This window comes from Pinus tabuliformis, chromosome 2_2, assembly GCF_031772625.1.
Source record: "Pinus tabuliformis cultivar Carrire ecotype Pingquan chromosome 2_2, CPIR1, whole genome shotgun sequence".
In the NCBI taxonomy this organism is placed as follows: Eukaryota; Viridiplantae; Streptophyta; class Pinopsida; order Pinales; family Pinaceae; genus Pinus; species Pinus tabuliformis.
Window position 1 is genome coordinate 715,635,198 of NC_142300.1, and position 19,061 is coordinate 715,654,258.

At 37.4% G+C, this 19,061-nt stretch overlaps 1 protein-coding gene across 1 annotated transcript; it reads right to left on the reverse strand.

Moving 5' to 3' along the window:
• Positions 1–768: 768 nt before the first annotated feature.
• Positions 769–5,948, reverse strand: LOC149194670 (uncharacterized). The gene is made up of 2 exons (XM_089405125.1): positions 3,014–5,948; positions 769–1,633 (listed from the first exon to the last, which is right to left on the reverse strand). The coding sequence occupies exons 1-2, from the start codon at positions 5,616–5,618 to the stop codon at positions 1,242–1,244; spliced, it is 2,997 nt and encodes a 998-aa protein (XP_089261251.1). The 5' UTR covers positions 5,619–5,948; the 3' UTR covers positions 769–1,241.
• Positions 5,949–19,061: the final 13,113 nt, after the last annotated feature.

Sequence of the window (19,061 nt, forward strand, 5' to 3'; positions counted from 1 at the left end):
TGCATTGAATTATCAGCCTCAGGATTTACTGCAATAAGGGTGAACGATCGAATCATGGTTATTGCTCTCTAAATTTTCTTTTTAGGTTGTATAATTTATGTGTTTTTGTTTATATTACAAGATACTGAACTAGAAGACTTTGGTAGAGTCATCAAAGTGATGAGTTATTTATTTGAGCTTTTGTACAGTCGTATCCAAACAAAGTGAGGCTAATGGTTGGAGATTAGCAATTGATGTTATGCTATATTCTTAAAATTCACGTATATCCTGTATCTTTTAATATTCATAAATTTGTTTGCATTAACGTCACTACTGTTACTATGACTATTTCTATGGTTATATTGCCATCAAATGAAAAGGCATGCAAATGAAATAATTAGCGGGTCCAATAAATGTTGCTATTTTCTGCTACTAATGGAAGTTTGACATAAGAAATGTTTCGGGCTTACTGTAAAATGAAGGGCATTAATGTGTCAAGATGCATGTTCATTGAAATGCAGGATAGGAAGTAAAATATTATTTTTTACCCTGGTTGGACTTTAATATCAGAAACGACAAAATTGAAATGCAGGATAGTAGTTCAAATATTCCCTTTTGCGCTCCTATCCAGTTGGGATTTAATAATAAAAATGGTAAAATAGTTCCCGTAGTTTAAAAAATGAACACTTGCTTGTTGGAATTTAGTTTTGCGATAGTCCATAATTGAATTTCTACCAAAATAAAATTTATGCCTACATGGCAATGAGAATATCAGGCAACCCAATAAAGTCATCCTAATTCCCGGTTGTATTACATTAAAAGCTTCAGCGTTCTGGTTGAAATTAAATGTCTCTGCCCAAGGAGGGTACGAGGGGAGAGAAGGAGCGTTTCAAAAGAAAGTAGATGCATGATGATGGCGGTAGTGCTCCCCACATGGTGTTTGGCAGGGAGTAATTCTGAGCCCTAGCCAGACCATCAGAACTCATTGACTCAAAAGGCAGATCTATTAAAAACACAGTTACAAAGGCCCACAAGTGGGTAGACACATGATCCTCTTCATTCATGAGCCTCTACCCATTCTATTCTCATAGTAAATATACCCTAAAAGTTACAGGGGGCAAGCTTCTTTTGGGTAACAGTATCAGAGTAAGATTTTAAAGTTGCACATGAGCAAGAGCTAAGCAAGCGCAGAAGCTACAAAGTAGCAGTAAATACAGAGGCCGAAGAAGAAAAGTCCAGGCCACATGCAATTACCATCATGCCTATACAATGCCAATGGTGGGTTCCTCGTAATAGTAAGGAGACAATTTTCCATCCTTGGCAGTTGCCTTGGCCTTGTGATGGGGGTTGGCTTCCTGCAGCATCTCTACCACCCTCCTCATTGATGGCCTGTTAATGGGCAGGACACTTGTGCAGAGAAGCCCTACTTTCATAACCATAGTCATTTCCTCCTTGAAGCAACCCACAAGCTTGGGATCCAACACTTCATTCAATCCATTCTTTGTCTCTATCTTATTGCACAGCCACTTCACAAGGTCTTTGTTCTCTCCAAACGCTGGATCTACTGGCCGCCTGCCAGTTACCAGCTCCAAGATCACAACTCCAAAACTATAGATGTCACTTTTTTCATTCACCTTAAGAGTGTAGGCATACTCTGCACAATAGCACACGTAAATTTCTGAAATACTATTCAGAACTATTTCAAATTCAAAATCTAAACAAAAGCAAGATTAGCATAAAAATCGACTTCCTATTCAATTTACAAAACAAGCTCTATAAGGCCAATTCAAGGTAGAAACTTCAAACAAATTCAATCTGTTGTTAAAATTATCACATATTAAGAAACAACGTCCTCAACAAAAATAAGTATGAACAGTATCAAAATCAGGATACTGTGCACCAATGTTTCATGGAAGCCTCAACATCAATATCAAGTTAAGAATGAAGCAATTAGTGAAGAGATCAATTTCATGGGGAGGCAAGCACAAGAAGATAAAGCTCAAGTATGAAATAAGATTATAACTCAAGTGGATAAAGTAGGCACAAGAACCCCAAATTCAGGAATAAAACATGCATAAAATCGATGCCACCTTTGGCAACGGAACAAGTACATGATCAAGTCGTACTGAACACTCAAGATCAACCTCAAATACATGGACAAAATGCAGCAATACCAGCCTTGAAGTTGGAAATCCAACAGAATTTGGAAGAACAAGAAGGATCAATCTTAAAAGAAAGTGACAATAAGGGCTCTTTTTCTCTTCTTCTCTTTTTAGCAAAACTGATGCTTCTAACATTTCCCCTGTCTACACATGCAAGTAGAGCAAGCCAATCTAAACTCGCATTTACATATATACCTGATCATAATATTTACATATATACCTGATCATAATATTTTCTTATGGTAAATACCCTAGCTAAACATTCGAGGATTTATTGCAAACAACAGTAACAAGCAGCCAAAATGTACCCAGAATTCCAAGGAGTGGAATCATGCAAAAACAATGAGATTGCTACATAAAGGAATTTGATATCTCTTGGCACATGAGAAAACCAGGGTTAAGATGGGTCTGTACACAGTTGGCGGATCCCCTTACCTAGGCTCCAGAACGGACCTAATACCGAAAATAATACTGGTAAACAACTAGATTTTAAACCATACACTAAGTCCTGAAAAGCCATAATTAAATTGCGTCTTCAAAAGCAACACCAAATGCAGGGTAAAAGACTAATCAGCATCAAGATCATCCCAGAAAATGAGAAAACAAGCAAATGATCTTCATGCACAGAAGTCAACATTAAAATGATGTGGAAAACACAAAGCATTTGCATCAAGTCTTGCAGAACTGATGCGATAAATTGAAGGACAAAATCCCCTGTTTAAGAATGCAAAGTAGGGTTGAAGTCTGAATCTCACCGCCTTAAGATCCAAATCAAAGCAAAGCAAAAAACAATTCTAAATGAAACGAAGTCAAGGTTAGAACGGAAATCAAACACCATATATAATACTTCTACAGTATGCAACAACACAAACCTGGAGCTATGTAGCCATAGGACCCAGCAATTGCAGTCATAGAATCAGCTCCACTGCCGCAGCTCTGCAGAAACTTCGCGACACCAAAATCAGCAACATGAGCCCCATAATCCTCATCCAGCAAAATATTATTGGATTTCACGTCTCTGTGAACAATGGATGGTACACAACCATGATGAAGATATGCCAGCCCCTGAGCTGCTCCAAGGGCAATCTTGTATCTTATGGGCCAGTCAAGAACACTAGCCTTAGGTCCATGAAGAAGATCTCCCAGACTCCCATTAGGCATGTACTCATAGACCAACAGATTGGAATCACTCTTACTACAACAGCACCATAGCTTCACGATGTTCTTGTGCCTGATCTTCCCCAGTGTATCCACCTCTGCTTGGAAACCATTATCAGTGGAAGCATTGGTTTTACCATTGCTCCAAAGCCTCTTGATGGCCACTAATTCACCATTGCTCAATGTGGCCTTGTAAACCTTACCGGCTCCGCCGCTTCCAATAACATTATCTTCATCCAAGCAATCCAGAATCTCGTATTCACTGAATCCCAACCTGTGAAATGAAGTCAGCATCCACGAAGATTTGTCCACAGATTTTTTCCTCTCTGCATTTGCAAAGTTTCGGTACCTTCTGTAAAACCACGCGAGTCCAAGGACGAAAATAATAATAGACAGTGCAAACAAGCAACGAAGCAACCACCACCAACGCTGGCGCTTAGCCTTTTCACTGCGTACTTCAGAACAGGACTTGGTGCCGTTAAAGACCTCGCGGCTACACAGCTCGGGATTTCCCAGAAAACTCTTTTCATACACCGGATTTTCAAAAGCCAAAGGAACTGCGCCAGACAAACGGTTGTCCGAGACATCGAAGGTATTCAGCTTCAGATTACCGAGCTCGGAAGGGATCGGCCCGGTGAGAAGATTGTCCGAGAGATCTAAATAATTAAGCACCGGCAAAGTACCGACACTGGCAGGAATCGAACCGGAGAGTTGGTTCTTTGAAAGATTGATCTCTCCAAGCTGTTTGCACGAACTGATTTCAGCAGGAAGCTCGCCGCTTAGCTGGTTATTGCTAAGGTCCAGCTTTCCGAGCAGTTGCAGCTTCCCCAAGCTGGAAGGCAAAGCACCAGTGAGTAAATTATTGCTAGCGATTATCTCGCTGAGGTTCCGTAGCTCACCGATTTCTGTAGGCAGGCTGCCGGTAAATGTATTGCCGTTGATGACGAGCTGTGAGAGATTTTTAGCGTCGGCGATGTCGGGAGAAATAAATCCTTCAAAATAATTGTCCTTGAGCTCCAGCAGTGAGACGTGAGGAAGTCCCCAGAATAAACTGGGTACCGAGCCGTTAAATTTGTTGCCTCCTAGCCGGACTCTGTTTAAGCTCGTGCAGATTCCCAAGCTTTCAGGTAAATTACCAGCGAGCTCATTGTTGAAAATGCTGAGAATTTCAAGCTTTTTGTTTTTGCATAGATCCGGAGGAAGCCTTCCGGATATCAGGTTGTCTGCAATATCCAGTGCTAGAAGATCCGAATTTCTGCCGAGGTTCTCCGGCAAAGAACCGGTTAAACTATTGGAGAAGAGCTTTAACTCTGTGAGACTCGTAAACGAACCCAAGCCTGGTGGTATTTCGCCAACCAGATTGTTTTGATAAAGATTCAGGGATTCCAGATTCAGGCTCCCCAGCCCGGCAGGAATTGAACCGTCGAGCATATTCATGGAAGCATCAAACCTCTTCAATGCTTTTAGCTCGCCCATGGCGACCGGAATGGGACCCGACAAAAGGTTCTGGTAAAGTTCGATCTGTACAACTTTGTCCAGCTTCGTGATACTCTCGGGAATCGAACCGGACAAACGGTTCATTGATAAATCCAAGTTTGTTAGCTCGGAGAGATTGCCCAAGGTCTCCGGAATTTCTCCGACGAGATTGCAGCCCGCCAGCCATAGATTTTGCAGCTTCTTCAGATTTCCGAGCTCAGGAGGTACAGTTCCAGTGAGAGGATTGTAGGCCAAATTGAGCTGCAAAAGATTTGGAAGATCACCTACAAAAGGCGGAATTGTAGTATTGAGAAGATTAGAGACGAGATTTAAGACTTGCAATTCCGGCAGCCGGCCGAACGCAGGGGGAACCGGACCGCTTAAGTTATTTCCAGAAAGATCCAGATGCTTAAGCCTGAAGAGCTCGGAGATGAAATCCGGAAGCCCGCCGATGATAAGATTTTGCGATAAATCCAAATACTCCAGGCCACGGCATCTTCTCAAGCCCGCAGGAATTGAACCGTTGACGTAATTATTGGCCAAAGAGAGCTTCTTGAGGCCATCGATTCTGCAAACGACAGTGGGAAACGGTCCTATGATGTTCTTGCTCGAAAGATCGACTTCTTCTACGAACTTTTCGCCGGCATCGCACGTAATTCCCGTCCAATTACACGGAGAATTATCATTCTCATTCCAGTTTCTGAACGCTCCTGACGGATCATCGAATCCGCGCTTCAATTCTTGCAAAATAAGCACGTCCAGCAAACCGCGAATAGCGAAGCAGCTTCTTATTGTCAGAACAAAACAGAAAAACAGAAAATGCAGGTAACCAGCCCGTGACATTTTCACGTCCACGGCTTCAAGTTTTCCACTTCAATGCAAGCTGCACGCAAGCAAAGACAACGCACGCTTCTCCTACCTCAAGCCTCCGATCTCCTCATCTCTCTCGGTTTCACAGCACAAAAATAGCACAAGCTCTACGAAAACCGCAAGCTTCCACGTTCTTTGAAAGCCAAACAGCATTTAAGGCCAAAGCGCTCTTCCGTCATGTTCCATAACTGGCCGGAACAGTTCTCTGTTTGCCAGCACACGCCGGGAATGGCAGACACTGTCATCATCGACTCTAAAAAGCACTGAATCACTCCGAGTCCCTCTCCTTGGGCTTATTAAGCTGCAAGAAAATGTGGCGGCAATTACTGAAGTCACTTCAAGAAGATACCTACCTCTCGCTCAAGTGTTGCTCTCAATGACCTGCTTTGACCGATAACCCTTACGCCTTTCGGCACAATTCAAATCGAGTACCTCGAAACGTGCATACGGTGTACGATATACGTAGTCTCGTAGACTATGCGCGTATATACGACTCTACGAGTTCGACAGTTTGTTTGCTTTATATCGTTTTTACCGTATAACCTGCCGTGAACGGTAAGCTTGTTTTGCTGTCCGACACCAGTGATTTCCATTTATTGCATGAGCTGTTGGATCCTTCGCTGACATTTGCAGAATGGCTGCTCTGGAATTGTCGTTGTCACGTCAACATCTCTGACATCATTCCTTTGGACTGCAGTAATGATTTGAAATGAACCTCTTTCAAAATTAAAATTTAAATAAATTTACCTTTTTACCCTTAAAATTTAAGTTAATCTTTTTTACCGTCAAATTAATTATCTCATAAATTAGTTTCAAGAGCATTACTTTTATTTAAAAAAATAATATCTAAGACTCCGCTGATAGTGACCGGTGCATGCTATGATCGATCGCATAAATTATTTTCAAGAACATTAATTTTATTTTAAAAAGTAATATAACACTCCACTGATGGTGACCGGTGCCTACCATGATCTATCACATAATTTTTTTGGCCATCTTTCCTTGGAAGCAAACAAATTACAAGTACTTCTCCACGGGAAAAGGCCATTTAATATAGGACACAAAATTCTCCCCACAAAAGATTATGAATTTGTTAATGTGGAGCATATAAATTTGGGTTTTTTTAGCACTCAATCTCATGTAGTTCCAGGGCAATGAGTAAAACAAACCAGTGATTATCATGGAAAAGTGACTATGATGGAGGCCTCTTCTTGGTTGGTACATCCCCTTTGGTAGTGGGAAGTGATGATGAAAATGCATTCCCCATAAATTATAAATGGTGTGACAGTGGGAGACCATTGTTGAATACCACTAAACAAAGATAATTTCAAGTAATTGATGACCCTTTCTCTTGAAGTTTGCTGGACAAGATAATTTCAAGTAATGGATGACTTGTGAAAGACCCGGTGGGTGCTTGGTCAGCTCACATTGTATTGTCATTATCCTAAATTTTGGCATATCATTTTGACAGCCACATTTATAACATAATTTATTGAAAATATCATTTCAAACCATGAATTTTGTAAAAAAAAAAAAAAAAAGCAAATCAACTCTTATGTATCTTTGTAAATATTGACATATCATTTTGAGAGCTACATTTATAACATAATTCGTTGAAAATATAATTTTAAACCATGATTTTTGAAAGTGAAAAAATATTTTTCAAATTTTATGTATCTTTAATTATAATTTATATTATTAGATGACAAAATTTTATGTGGATTTCTTTTGAAAATTTTAAAGGTGGTCTAAATATATGATGCATTTGGTTGGACAAAGATGAATTTTCAATGAGAAATTCAAAGAACGATTAATTTTACGATGATATTTTTATGAAAATTTTAAAGAAGATAATGGTATAAGAGAATTTTTTAAAGAAAAATTTATATAAAGATTGAGAGCCATGATAAATATCCAATTTCATATAACTATTGATAATAGTGATAATTATTCAATTTACCCATGTACATGAGGGGATATAAACTTGGTGGGTACAATTTCCTTAAAAGAGATAAGAGTTAATTTTTCATCTATAATAATATTAAGGAGAATCTTTATTCTTTATGAGTGCAACTAGAGGTCTTATTAGGGACCTTTCCCTTACTAGCCCAATGCCACATCCTGTAGTTATCATTTTCTTATCGCCACTCCCTCCCGTGTGTACTTGCATATATGTCAATCATTTGTAGTCGCTTTCCTTGCATGCTGGAGTTGTCCCCTCATTGCCATCCTCTCATCCTTTAACTAGCCTAGCCACATAAGGGTTTGATTAAATGACACATAACCCATCATCATGTTTTGTATTTCTCAGAAAGTTCCCCTTCTACAACATGGTTTGGCTATTTGGTTCTCATTCCAAGGATCGTCCCCTTGTTTTGTGGACATTGGTTTTCATCCATCTACAACCCCTTTGGCTCTAGTTCTAGTGCCATGGAGGACATCTCTACCATTGAGTTTGACAAGTTGATAATTAGGGTATTGTTTCATTGGTATAGTTTTCTCTTCTATGTGAATCCATTCAACTCTACCAAGGATTATGGAACTATTTTATTTCATGGGCATTGTTTCCCTTCTCTATGACCAAGTCCGACTCAAGCTCTAGTCTCGTTAGGGACGAGATTTATCCTTTTTCAACTTGGGGCTCCACCAAGGATTATCAAGTTGTTTTGTGGGTGTCGTTTTCCCTTCTCACTAACCAATTTGGGCACCACTAAATATTGTCATGTAGTTTCATAAGTATTGTTTTCCCTCCTTTGTGGTTGAGTTTTCCTTTAGCTCTAGTCTCGTCAACTTCATCTCCATCTTTGTAACCTCCCTATGTGACTAAGTTTAGCTTTGGTCATATCAACAATCTCATCACCCTATAACATACACAACCCTCTCAAGGCCTTTTTAAGGGAATGAAGTGTTTATACCCGACCTCAAAGGTTACCTTATGGAGATGGGGTTTTCATAATTTCTCTTCTAGTTCAACCAACTTGAAACTCCTTTATGAGATCATCATCTCCTTCTACTCATCGATAGCTTTCCAATAATATAAATTTCATTCAAATTCGAGCTTTAGACATAAATTTATGGCCTTTTGAATATTTTCTCTTTGCAAGAGCCATGTCAACATTTGCGCATTTCCAAATAGAAAAAATGTGGTAGTCATTTTCCCTCATGTCCCTGCTTACAATGCCATATTGCCTACACATGGAAATCCTTATCCATGTGTCGGCATTGCATAGGGCCACATCCTCAAGGGACACGTTGTCTTGACGCACACATCCAAATCCAAGTTTTCTATTGATCTTTGTTATAATAATTTTTAGATATCCTAACTTCTAGATACATCTAGAAACTCCACACATTTGAATCTATCCAGATCTGGGAATTTCCTTCTTTCCTACTACAACAAACAAATTGTCATTCTAGATATTTGGATGATTGCTATCCAAAATTTAGGCCATCCACGTCATCTCTACATCATTTTCCACCTAGCCTCCACCTTAACATCATAGTAGTCAACACGAGTCAAAACCCTGCTCATCCAAGTATCCATCTCTTTAACCTTTCTAAATCCATCAAAATCCAAAAAACCCAAAAATATTAATTTTGTAAAATTACATATATCTGGATTTTCGGATTCCATGTCACCCTTTTCTAGGTAGTGCCGCACCTGCCACAACATCAACTTCTTTGTACTATCAGTCCATGCAATTTCGTAATGTCAACATGCCACATCACCTTGAACATGCACTTCATGCCACATCAGCATGACATGTTGATCCTGGTGGCTCCAGAAACGCTCAGAATTAAAAAGTGGCTTTGGAAAAGCTCAAAAATAAAAGTCACTGGAGTTAAGTGGAACTAGGGTCAGATCAAGGAAAATTTTAAGAACCACCCTAAATTTATATGGATGATAAATGGGTGAATTCCCATGATACATAAGAAAAATGGGTGAATTCCCATGATACATAGGAAAAATGGGAGGCAATTTTATCAATAATATAATATGTATATATAATTTTTTTGGCAAATCTCTCACCATATTATATTATCTTGTAAAGTCATGGCGAATCTTTCACTGGATTATAAAATCTTGTAAGATCTTGGCAAATCTTTCACTAAATAATAAAACATTGTGAAGTCTTGGCAAATGTTTTGTTAAAGTATGAAACCATATATGATAATAGGAAAACATATTCATTAAACTGTAATACACTAACATACATGTTTGGAAAAAAGAAACATAATTTTATCTTCCTATAAACAATGTTGCAAGTTTTAGTGGTCGTGTTTGTCAAGGTTCTTATTGTACACTCTTTCATATCCTTCTATTAGTTTTGATAATATTCCACAACAAAGTTCTTGTAGGTGTTGATCTTCACCACCAATTTTGTTAAGGTAGGAGAGATTAATCTTTTCTCTACCACTTTTGTCAAGCTACGAGAGATTAATGTTTGTACAAATTTTGTTTTACTTTTCTCCCAACTTTTGTTTCCTTGAATGTTTCCATCACTACCTTGTTGATTCCATATCAAACCAATTTCTCAAATGCCAACCTAACTGTGACAAAGGACTTTCTTGCTTCTACAAATTTGCAGCCTCATTGTAAGGAGAAGTTGTTATATTTGCAAGGGCAATTTATAAACACTTTCATTTGCTCTCCGGGTAGTTTTTAAGCCATTGACTTTCAGGTAGTTCATCCTTCCATATGATATTTGGTCATTACACTCTATTCTTCAAGAAATATATAAGTTTGAAAGTAATTCTACCCTGTCATGAAGTGTTGAATCGAGGGAATCCCATGCCCATAAACCTTACCTGTGGTCTTATGATGCAATCTTCTGTTTTGAGTCATTGTGTTAAAGTCCCTCCCCTTCAACTAGGCTTTATGCAAGTAAGAAAATGAAACAGGGCCCCCTTCCTTACCGACCTTCCTTTCTCTTACCTGAATAGTTGTATCTTACCCAACCAAAAAATGGTTCCTACCTTGAATTATGGAGTTTAATAGACCAACAATAAAAGATTTATGTAACTTTGGTCCCCACCACCTGAACACCTTATGGCCCAACAAATGAAGGCATGTTAAGGATTTCTTCATTAGTCTTTGTAAAGATAATTTCAATTCATATTCATCATGGCTTCCGCTAACCACTCATGTAGTGTCACTTGGCTTGGCAATGAAAATTGCTCATTAATGCTTCCCATCACTCGACCACCTTAAATCATATTCATTTCAACAATTTCATTTTGATTAGCATTTGTAAAATTTGTATGTGGTATTTGACATAGTTCATTAAATGAAGATAAGAAGCTTATTTGCAGCAACTCAATTCACAAATGAATGTTCTAAACACATCCAAGTTAAACTATATTCAACTATGATCTGTGATTTCTTCACTTGGTCTTCAAATGGCAAGATTATCAAGGATGTCACATAGGCTATCTATACATGTAGCAATTTCAAACAAAAACAAATACATAAATAAATAAATCATAGCGTGAATTATGAACAACATGCACACCCGGGAAGTTGTAGGGTTGTGCCAACATGAACCCCAAAGTTTTTCCCATTGTCAAGCTTTTTGTGATACAAAACGATTTATGTGATGGGCACAGCCTCAAAGTTTCAAACCTCCTAATTTTCTTCTTTTATGTTGCCAAGGAACCCCCAAAACTAGTTGTGAAGTTTTGGGCATCAAATCTGCAGTTGGGTTCAAATTATATTGACCCAATAGGCCCATCCCTACCAATCCACTACCCATTATTACCTGCAATGAATATGTTTGCACCTGAAACAAGAGCTATCCTCTGTGCCCACTTCCAAATGTGAAAAATAATTAAATATCGGGAGACATGTGAATCCAAAACTTGATGTATTGTGGATAATTCTCTGGCAAAGGTAGACATCAAAGACACCAAAAGCGGCACCAGTTCGAATTTGCCTCCTGCACGTTGCTAACTTGGGTTCGAATCGTAAATAATATACAAAACAAGAATATCACACATGCAGGAGCAACTGACTTGGGTTCGAATCACAGATAATATATAGAACAAGAATATTATACATATTCACAGATAATATATATAACAAGAATATCACCTTGGCAAGCACTAACAAAGAAAGGCCATGGATAAGTTCTATCAACATCCAGACTGGAACTTTAACATTTGGAGTCATTTTTATGCCTTCATATAGGTATTTTATTTGATGATGTAACTGAAAAGGAGGGATCTCCTTGTCTACAAAATTTGTATTCCTTCTTTCCTATCCAAATGGCTCTAGAGGCAATCAGGGGCAATGACCTATGTTATTTGAGTGCTCTATCATCAAACGGTCCAGCAAGGAAGCCTCTGCCAAGTACCCTATCCTCAAATAAGGGGAGAATAACACCCCATACCTCCTGAGCAAAAATAAAAATGAACACTAGCACGTGGTTTATTGTTTCCCCTTCACATTTGCATAGAGTACAAATTCTAGGATCCTATCTTGCCCTATTTTGTAGAACCTCTCACGTAAAAACATTATTCGTTAGGGCCAACCACATAAAAATCATGGATTTCATTAAAGATTTAACTTTCCAAATCTTCCCCACCACCAAGCTACTACTACTACTTCATCATCAAAGATAGCCTTGTACCGCAAGCTAGTTGTCAACAGTCATATGGAAGGATCGTTGGACCATACAACTTTCTTGCGTGAAGAAGACATGGAGACAACTCTTTGCTCCTAAATGCAACCAATGTTGAGTTTAAAAAAAAAAAATTGCTTGATCTTGTACTGAGAAAAAAGAAAATATATAGAATTTCCTTGTGACAGAGTTGCTAATATGGAATATTCATCTACAAACTTTTACCTATTAGGATGAGAAAATGCAAATCGAACTTCTTTCTTATTCCATAGACTCCAACTACGAGATAAAAAAAACACATCAAGTTTGTTTACCCCAACATGCCAACAAGTAGCAAGGCCTAACTATATAATATAAGAAAGTAGTAGGTATCCCAAAGGCCTGAAGGGGATCTAATGCAAAGAAGTGACCGTTGTCAGAAGACTTCCAATCAATATATAAATATATAAGTGTAGATTTATTATTATTTTAATTGGAAATATTCAATTAAATAATAAAGCCTTTTAGGACAATATGGTGTAGTAGCCCAACCCCTATAGATCATTACGACAAACTAAGAATAACAGAAAAGATGAAAGCATATTTTTCAAACAACTAGTCCAACATCAATACCTTAACCTTTTCATGAAATATCATATTGAGAACGTTTGAAAAATGGTGGGAAAGCTGGGAAGCGACTATCTCTCTTCTGCCAGGGTGATGCAGAAAGAGTGATAAGATTTCACTGTTTTGAATTTTTTTTGTTAAATCAGAAAAACCAATATTAATGGAGATATTGGTATTTTTTACTAAATTTTGTGAAGTGACTAAATGTAGCTTTAACCATTCTCCTTAAGATGTTTTTTAGAATATAATTTCCTAAGTCTATTTAATTTCTTCATTATCATAAAAAATAACCTATATCCATCTTAACTCCACATCTACCACTCTTAGAGGGATGAAATCTATTTATCCCTCTGAGCACTTGGTAGACCCGGAATTAAGATGGATCTAAGCTGATAGAATTTCCCTTTAAATAGTCTATGCTCACATGAATACCATGGTATTACCATGGATCAATACCAAGGGTTATCATAAACCTGAAGCTTAAAAACTACTATTAGTAATTTATAAAAATTAATAAAATTAATAATTGATTTTTATTTTATATTTTTATTTTAACCGAGTTACAATGTTTAAGTGACATTGAATTACAAGATCCATTTTTACTCTTGATCTACCAAGCCTCCAAAGGGATCAAATATTATGGATCTACGCTAGTTTCATTCCCCCCTTTAAATAGGCTACATTCCACGTGAATACCATGGGTCAATACTATGTGCCATCTTTATTTGTATTAATATGAATATTAGGGTTAATAAAGTCTTTTTTGCATGGTATTATTACTAATTTGGCCCATGGTATTTGGCCCATAGTATTTGGCCCATAGGCTTCACCTAAATATAAAGCATTTTTTGAGTGTCCTTAAATATAAGGTGACTTATGAGTAAATATAAAAAAATGTCTTATTTATTTACCATACCTCTGGTTTATTTATATTTTTATTAATTTACCATACCTCTTTTATAAATATGGTATTTGGCCCATAGGATTGACTTAAATAAAACCTCTTTTTTGAGTCTTCTTAAATAGAAAGAGGGTTATGGACTAAATATAAAAAGAGGTTTTGTTTATTTACCATACCTCCACTTTAATTTTATTTTTATTTCTTTACACCCCGTAAATATAAGGTGACTTATGGAGTAAATATAAAAAAATGTTTTATTTATTTACCATACCTCTCGTTTATTTATATTTTTATTAATTTACCATACCTATTTTCTAAATATGGTATTTGGCTCATATGATTCACTTCAATAAAACCCTCTTTTTTGAGCCTTCTTAAATAGAAAGAGGGTTATGGACTAAATATAAAAAGAGGTTTTATTTATTTACCATAACTCTAGTTTATCTATATTTTTATTTATTTACCATATCTTTGGAATATGTATAAAAAGAGGTTTTATTTATTTACCATATCTCCACTTTATTTATATTTTTATTTATTTACACCCTTGCCATCAATGAAAACCATATTTGAAAACATGGAGCCGTTCACAGAAGAAATTAGGGCCATTGACACCAAATACAACCTCCCAAACCAGAAAATTGGCAATTGCAAACGAATTTAACATTGCAAAGCAGAAAATAGGGCGATTGTAATGGAATATAACCTCCCAAACTAGGCGAATCGGGTCAAATGAGTCTTTTCATAGTTTATCCTCCCCTTTTTTTGGGCTAAAATGAAAAAAATAATTATTTTTTAAATAAAAGCTGGGTTAAATATATGAAATGGGTGTTTTATAAAAATTTCGCCCCTCTAAAATGAAAACCCCTTAAATTTCACCCTTGGGCTAAACTTCACCCCTAAAATTTACCATGGGTCAGATCAAAGATCTCAATGCAAGATTTTCAATGATGTGAATGACACCTCAGTTTGAGTTTGTATGTGAAAGTTATGGTCGGTCATGGTCAAACTAGGCCCAGTGGTAGTGACTAATGAGGAAACAATTTGGCAATTTAAGTATTAGGGGGTTTACGCAGTGCATTATATTAGATATCATTTTGGGATTCAACTGCATTAAGTAAGTCATTCACATATAACCATTTCGATGAGAGGTAGTCGTAACTAACTAATTTCTCATGATTTTTGAATAGTTCACTTAAATTCAAAAAGAGCGAAGGGATCTCTTCTTGAATGGTTCATGAGGCACAATACTTGCTAAGGTTTTGCAAATGAGGTAACAAGCTAAGTGGTCTTGATTGTGGGGAAAACTCCACGGTTAAGCGCACTTGAGCCAGAGCCAATCTTGGATGGGTGACCTCCCGGGAAGTCCTGGTTACTGGGTGCAAGCCCCAGAAGTGATGATTGATTTCACTAGTTTCAATCCCACTTCTTCACCCCTATGAGCATCACCTGACGCAATGAGTGCTAAGTGAACTTTTCAAAAATCATGAGAAATTAGTCAGTTACGACTACCTCTCATCGAAATGGTCATATGTGAATGACTTACTTAACACAGTTGAATCCAAAAATGATATCTAATTTGGCAATTGTCGGTGCATAGATTCCAGCAACTGGAACCGGAAAATTTTTCCGTAAACCCAAAAAATTGGTTGAATTTTTTTGGCTAATTCATTTTTTTATAACAAAAAAAATATTAAAAAAAGGGTCGGTTGACCAGCAGTCAAATCTGGCCAACCAAGCCTAACCATGTTATATTGTATTATAAAAAAACAAAAAAAATGTGGGTTGGCGGGCCGCCACCACTTCCAAACATATAACATATATATACCCAATATATATGGGCCAACATGACAGTGAAGCCGGTGGGATTCGAACCCACCTGACCTAGTGAGTCGGCCCACCAATCGGGCGGCCCCAAATGGCATACAAACACATAATCGCCCATATAACAAAACGATAACCAAGAAAAAAAAATGCGCCAATGATTGCCAAGGTCAAGTTTTGAACCTTGGCCACACGTGCCAAACTAAAGGCAAATACCAATGACCCAACAGGCCTTTCATTAGTTAGTTCGCCCAAAAACAATGATATAAACCCATGTGTTTGCCATTCACTGGGGGGAGGACAGAGCAGGGAGTTTTGAACGAAGGATGATAGGAGGAGGCCTGAACCAGTCCATGAACCTAAAGTCAGATCCTTGCATGCACGGTTACCGAGGAGAGAATATTCTAGGGGAATATTCCATGCAGAATCAGTGAGAAATCTAAAAGACTCCTTGGAGGGCAATTTTTCACAATGACATAATCATTTCAACTTTATACTCAAATGAACCAGAATTTCGCCAAGAGTATGATGGCATGATTGGTTTCATCATCTGAGTAGCAGAATTTCCCTCAGTCACCAGTGAGGAATCTTTGTAGAATCTTGAGGAATCTAAAAGATTCTCTTTGAGGCTAATTTTTTATAAAGGCAGAATGATTCCAACTTTATAGTCACTTTTCTCAAAATTTTGCAAGGAACACAATGGTGTGATCAATTTTCTCATTTGAGTAGTAGAATTTCAAGCAGTCAAGAGTAAGGAATATTTGGGGAATCTTCGATATTCTCGTGGGTTCAGATTTTGATGGTGTCAAAAAGGGGTCGACTTTATAGTTGTTCGACACAATTTTTCACCACAAATTCAATGACGATGCCTATTTCTGGAGCAAAGCTTTTCAATTTCTGTCCATCCCTGAAAATGGAGGTACATGATGTAGTAATGTTATGTCTTTTTTTTAATTTTCCAAGATGATGATTTTGTTGTTGAGATCATTGTTACCATTATGTTGAAGGATACTTGTATGACACGTCATGTGAGAATTTAATATCTTGTCATGTTAAAAGATGGCCCATATGAGTGATATTTCCTATAGGAGAACGTCTCGTGGAGAGACATGCCACTCTTGTTGAGGGAGTTTATCCTTGTAATGACAAAAAATATACCATGTACATCATCATCATTTTGCAAAATGAAGTGGCCTCCCCACTCTTAACATCGGGCCCGGAGACGTAACCCACATTGGTTGAACTTCGTTATAAATGTGTGTGTGTTCTCTGATTTGATTATGTTTCCTCTTCTTTAAAGTATGCACATGTGGTTTTTCATACTCTTTCCCATGCAATTATGCTAACATCACAAAAGTCAAAGATCTTGGTTAATTCCAGTAGCTGAGAGATTTGGATCAAGTTTGATATCTTCTTGCTGATGTTATTTGTGAGTGTGAAGAAAGAAAATGGAGAACAACATATATCTTTACGAGGCCTTCTACATGATGGTCAACATGATATATTTAATGTATGTAGATTATGAGGAGAAGATGGTAAGAGAGGAACAAGAGAAAGAAAGAGCAGCGGAAAATTTTCGATCTCCATCTTCCAGTGATTATTCATCTTCTTTATCATCTTCTCATCATTCGGATGATGAGATCAATCAGAGCCTTCAAGCATAAAATGTTGAATTGAGGATTTTTCTACGAGAAGAAAAAGAGGAGAAGCAAAGATTTACAGCTTCAGTTACGAGCCACAGAGAAGGCATTGTAAAAGTTGAAGCACAACGAAGGCTTAGTGAAGCAATCATCACTTGCTTCAAAATCAACAACTGAGGTAAAAAGTGTTGATCATTCTTCACTTTCATTTTTACGTGACATTATTTCTGTTGGAAGCCTTGAGGTACCCATTTCAAGAATCGGCCTGAGACCCCTTACCAAGATGGGACGCATTGAAGGAGAGTGCTGAAAGGTAGCATAAGCTTCCAAGGCATTGTCAAAACCATCGAGGAAAGAGGACGATGAAAACACATCACAATAACATAAGCTTCCAAGGCATTGTCAAAACCATTGAGGAAAGAGGATGATGGGAACACATCACAATCATCCCGTGACAATACACATTGCAGAGGAAGAGCTAAGGCAAGCTCTCATCGTCATGATTGCACCAGAGACAGTCAAGAGAGGTATAAAAGGTTTCAGTATTCTAAATTTCATTTTGATTACAAACATATTTCTAATTATAAGCAAAAATCATGCCATAGAAAACCGTGTTGTTTTTATGGTTTTCATAACCATGTGGTTGTTGAGTGTTGGAAGAGAATGACAACAAGAAAAAGGATGATACGTGAAAGGCCTTCTCCACATCAGGGAAAGAAGAATACTTTTTACAGTCATTGCAATAGAGATGGACATCAAAGAACCACATGTTGGAGCCTCCATCCAAAGTAGCGTCTTAAGGACCATTAGGGGATTTTTGAGGTCTAAAATGGGCCTCCTAAGAAAAATGTACAACCAAAATAAACTTTATAAGAACCAATAGGATTCAAGATGATGATGTCAACGATGGGGGATGATTCACCATTTTTGGAGTAGAAAAGTACAAAGATTAAAAAATAATAAAATAACCAAACTACTTTTTCAACTCGTATTTTCAACTTATCTCCCTAAGTTTTTACTCAAATTTCGAGCAGGAGTACTCGTTGGATAAAAAATTTAATTCCTCATCCAAGGAGTACCCATGTTTCATACTTTCGATGGACCCTACTACATGAAAAATGAGAAATACATGAAAAACATGATTACATACTTTCAATGGACCCTACTACACGAAAAATGAGAAATACATGAAAAAACATGATTACAATCACGGTTTTCATGTATTTCTCATTTTTCATGTAGCAGGGTCCATCGAAAGTATGAAACATGGGTACTCTCTAGATGAGGGATCAAATTTTGCATCCAACAAGTGTTTCCACTCAAAATTTGAGTAAACCCATACGGAGATAAGTTGAAAATACGAGTTGAAAAAATAGTTTTGTCTTTTTTCCCTCTAAAATTTGATGATGTAATCTAATATTATTTTATTATTTCCACTATTATTTTATAATTTCCTTAGGAGGCCCATTTTAAACCTCAAAAATCCCCTAATGAAAGCACCTGTGCAGGAACCAATTGGTGAAGATGTTCAACAAGCGAATCTGCCACGGGGAGATGACCCATTCACTTTGATGAGTGGGAGATGGTTTTGCCACATATGGTAGCTTGTCATGGCCGCATTTTATAAATCATGTGTTGCAACATAATTGTAAAAGTGATGATGTTTTTTCCATCTCTTATTAAAGAAATGATGATTTTTTTGGCCTTTTATTGATTGCTAAGGTATTGGTTTCTATTATGATGTAAACTTGACCACAAATTGTGTATTATAAACTCTTGGCAAGTATGGGGATTATTGGGTCATGATTGGTCATTGAACATGTAG

Coding starts and splice junctions, on each gene's coding strand:
- LOC149194670 (XM_089405125.1), bottom strand. CDS start 5,618: ATGTCACGGGCTGGTTACCTGCATTTTCTGTTTTTCTGTTTTGTTCTG. Junction 1,634..3,013: donor CTATGGCTACATAGCTCCAG/GTTTGTGTTGTT, acceptor GCTATTGTGCAG/AGTATGCCTACACTCTTAAG.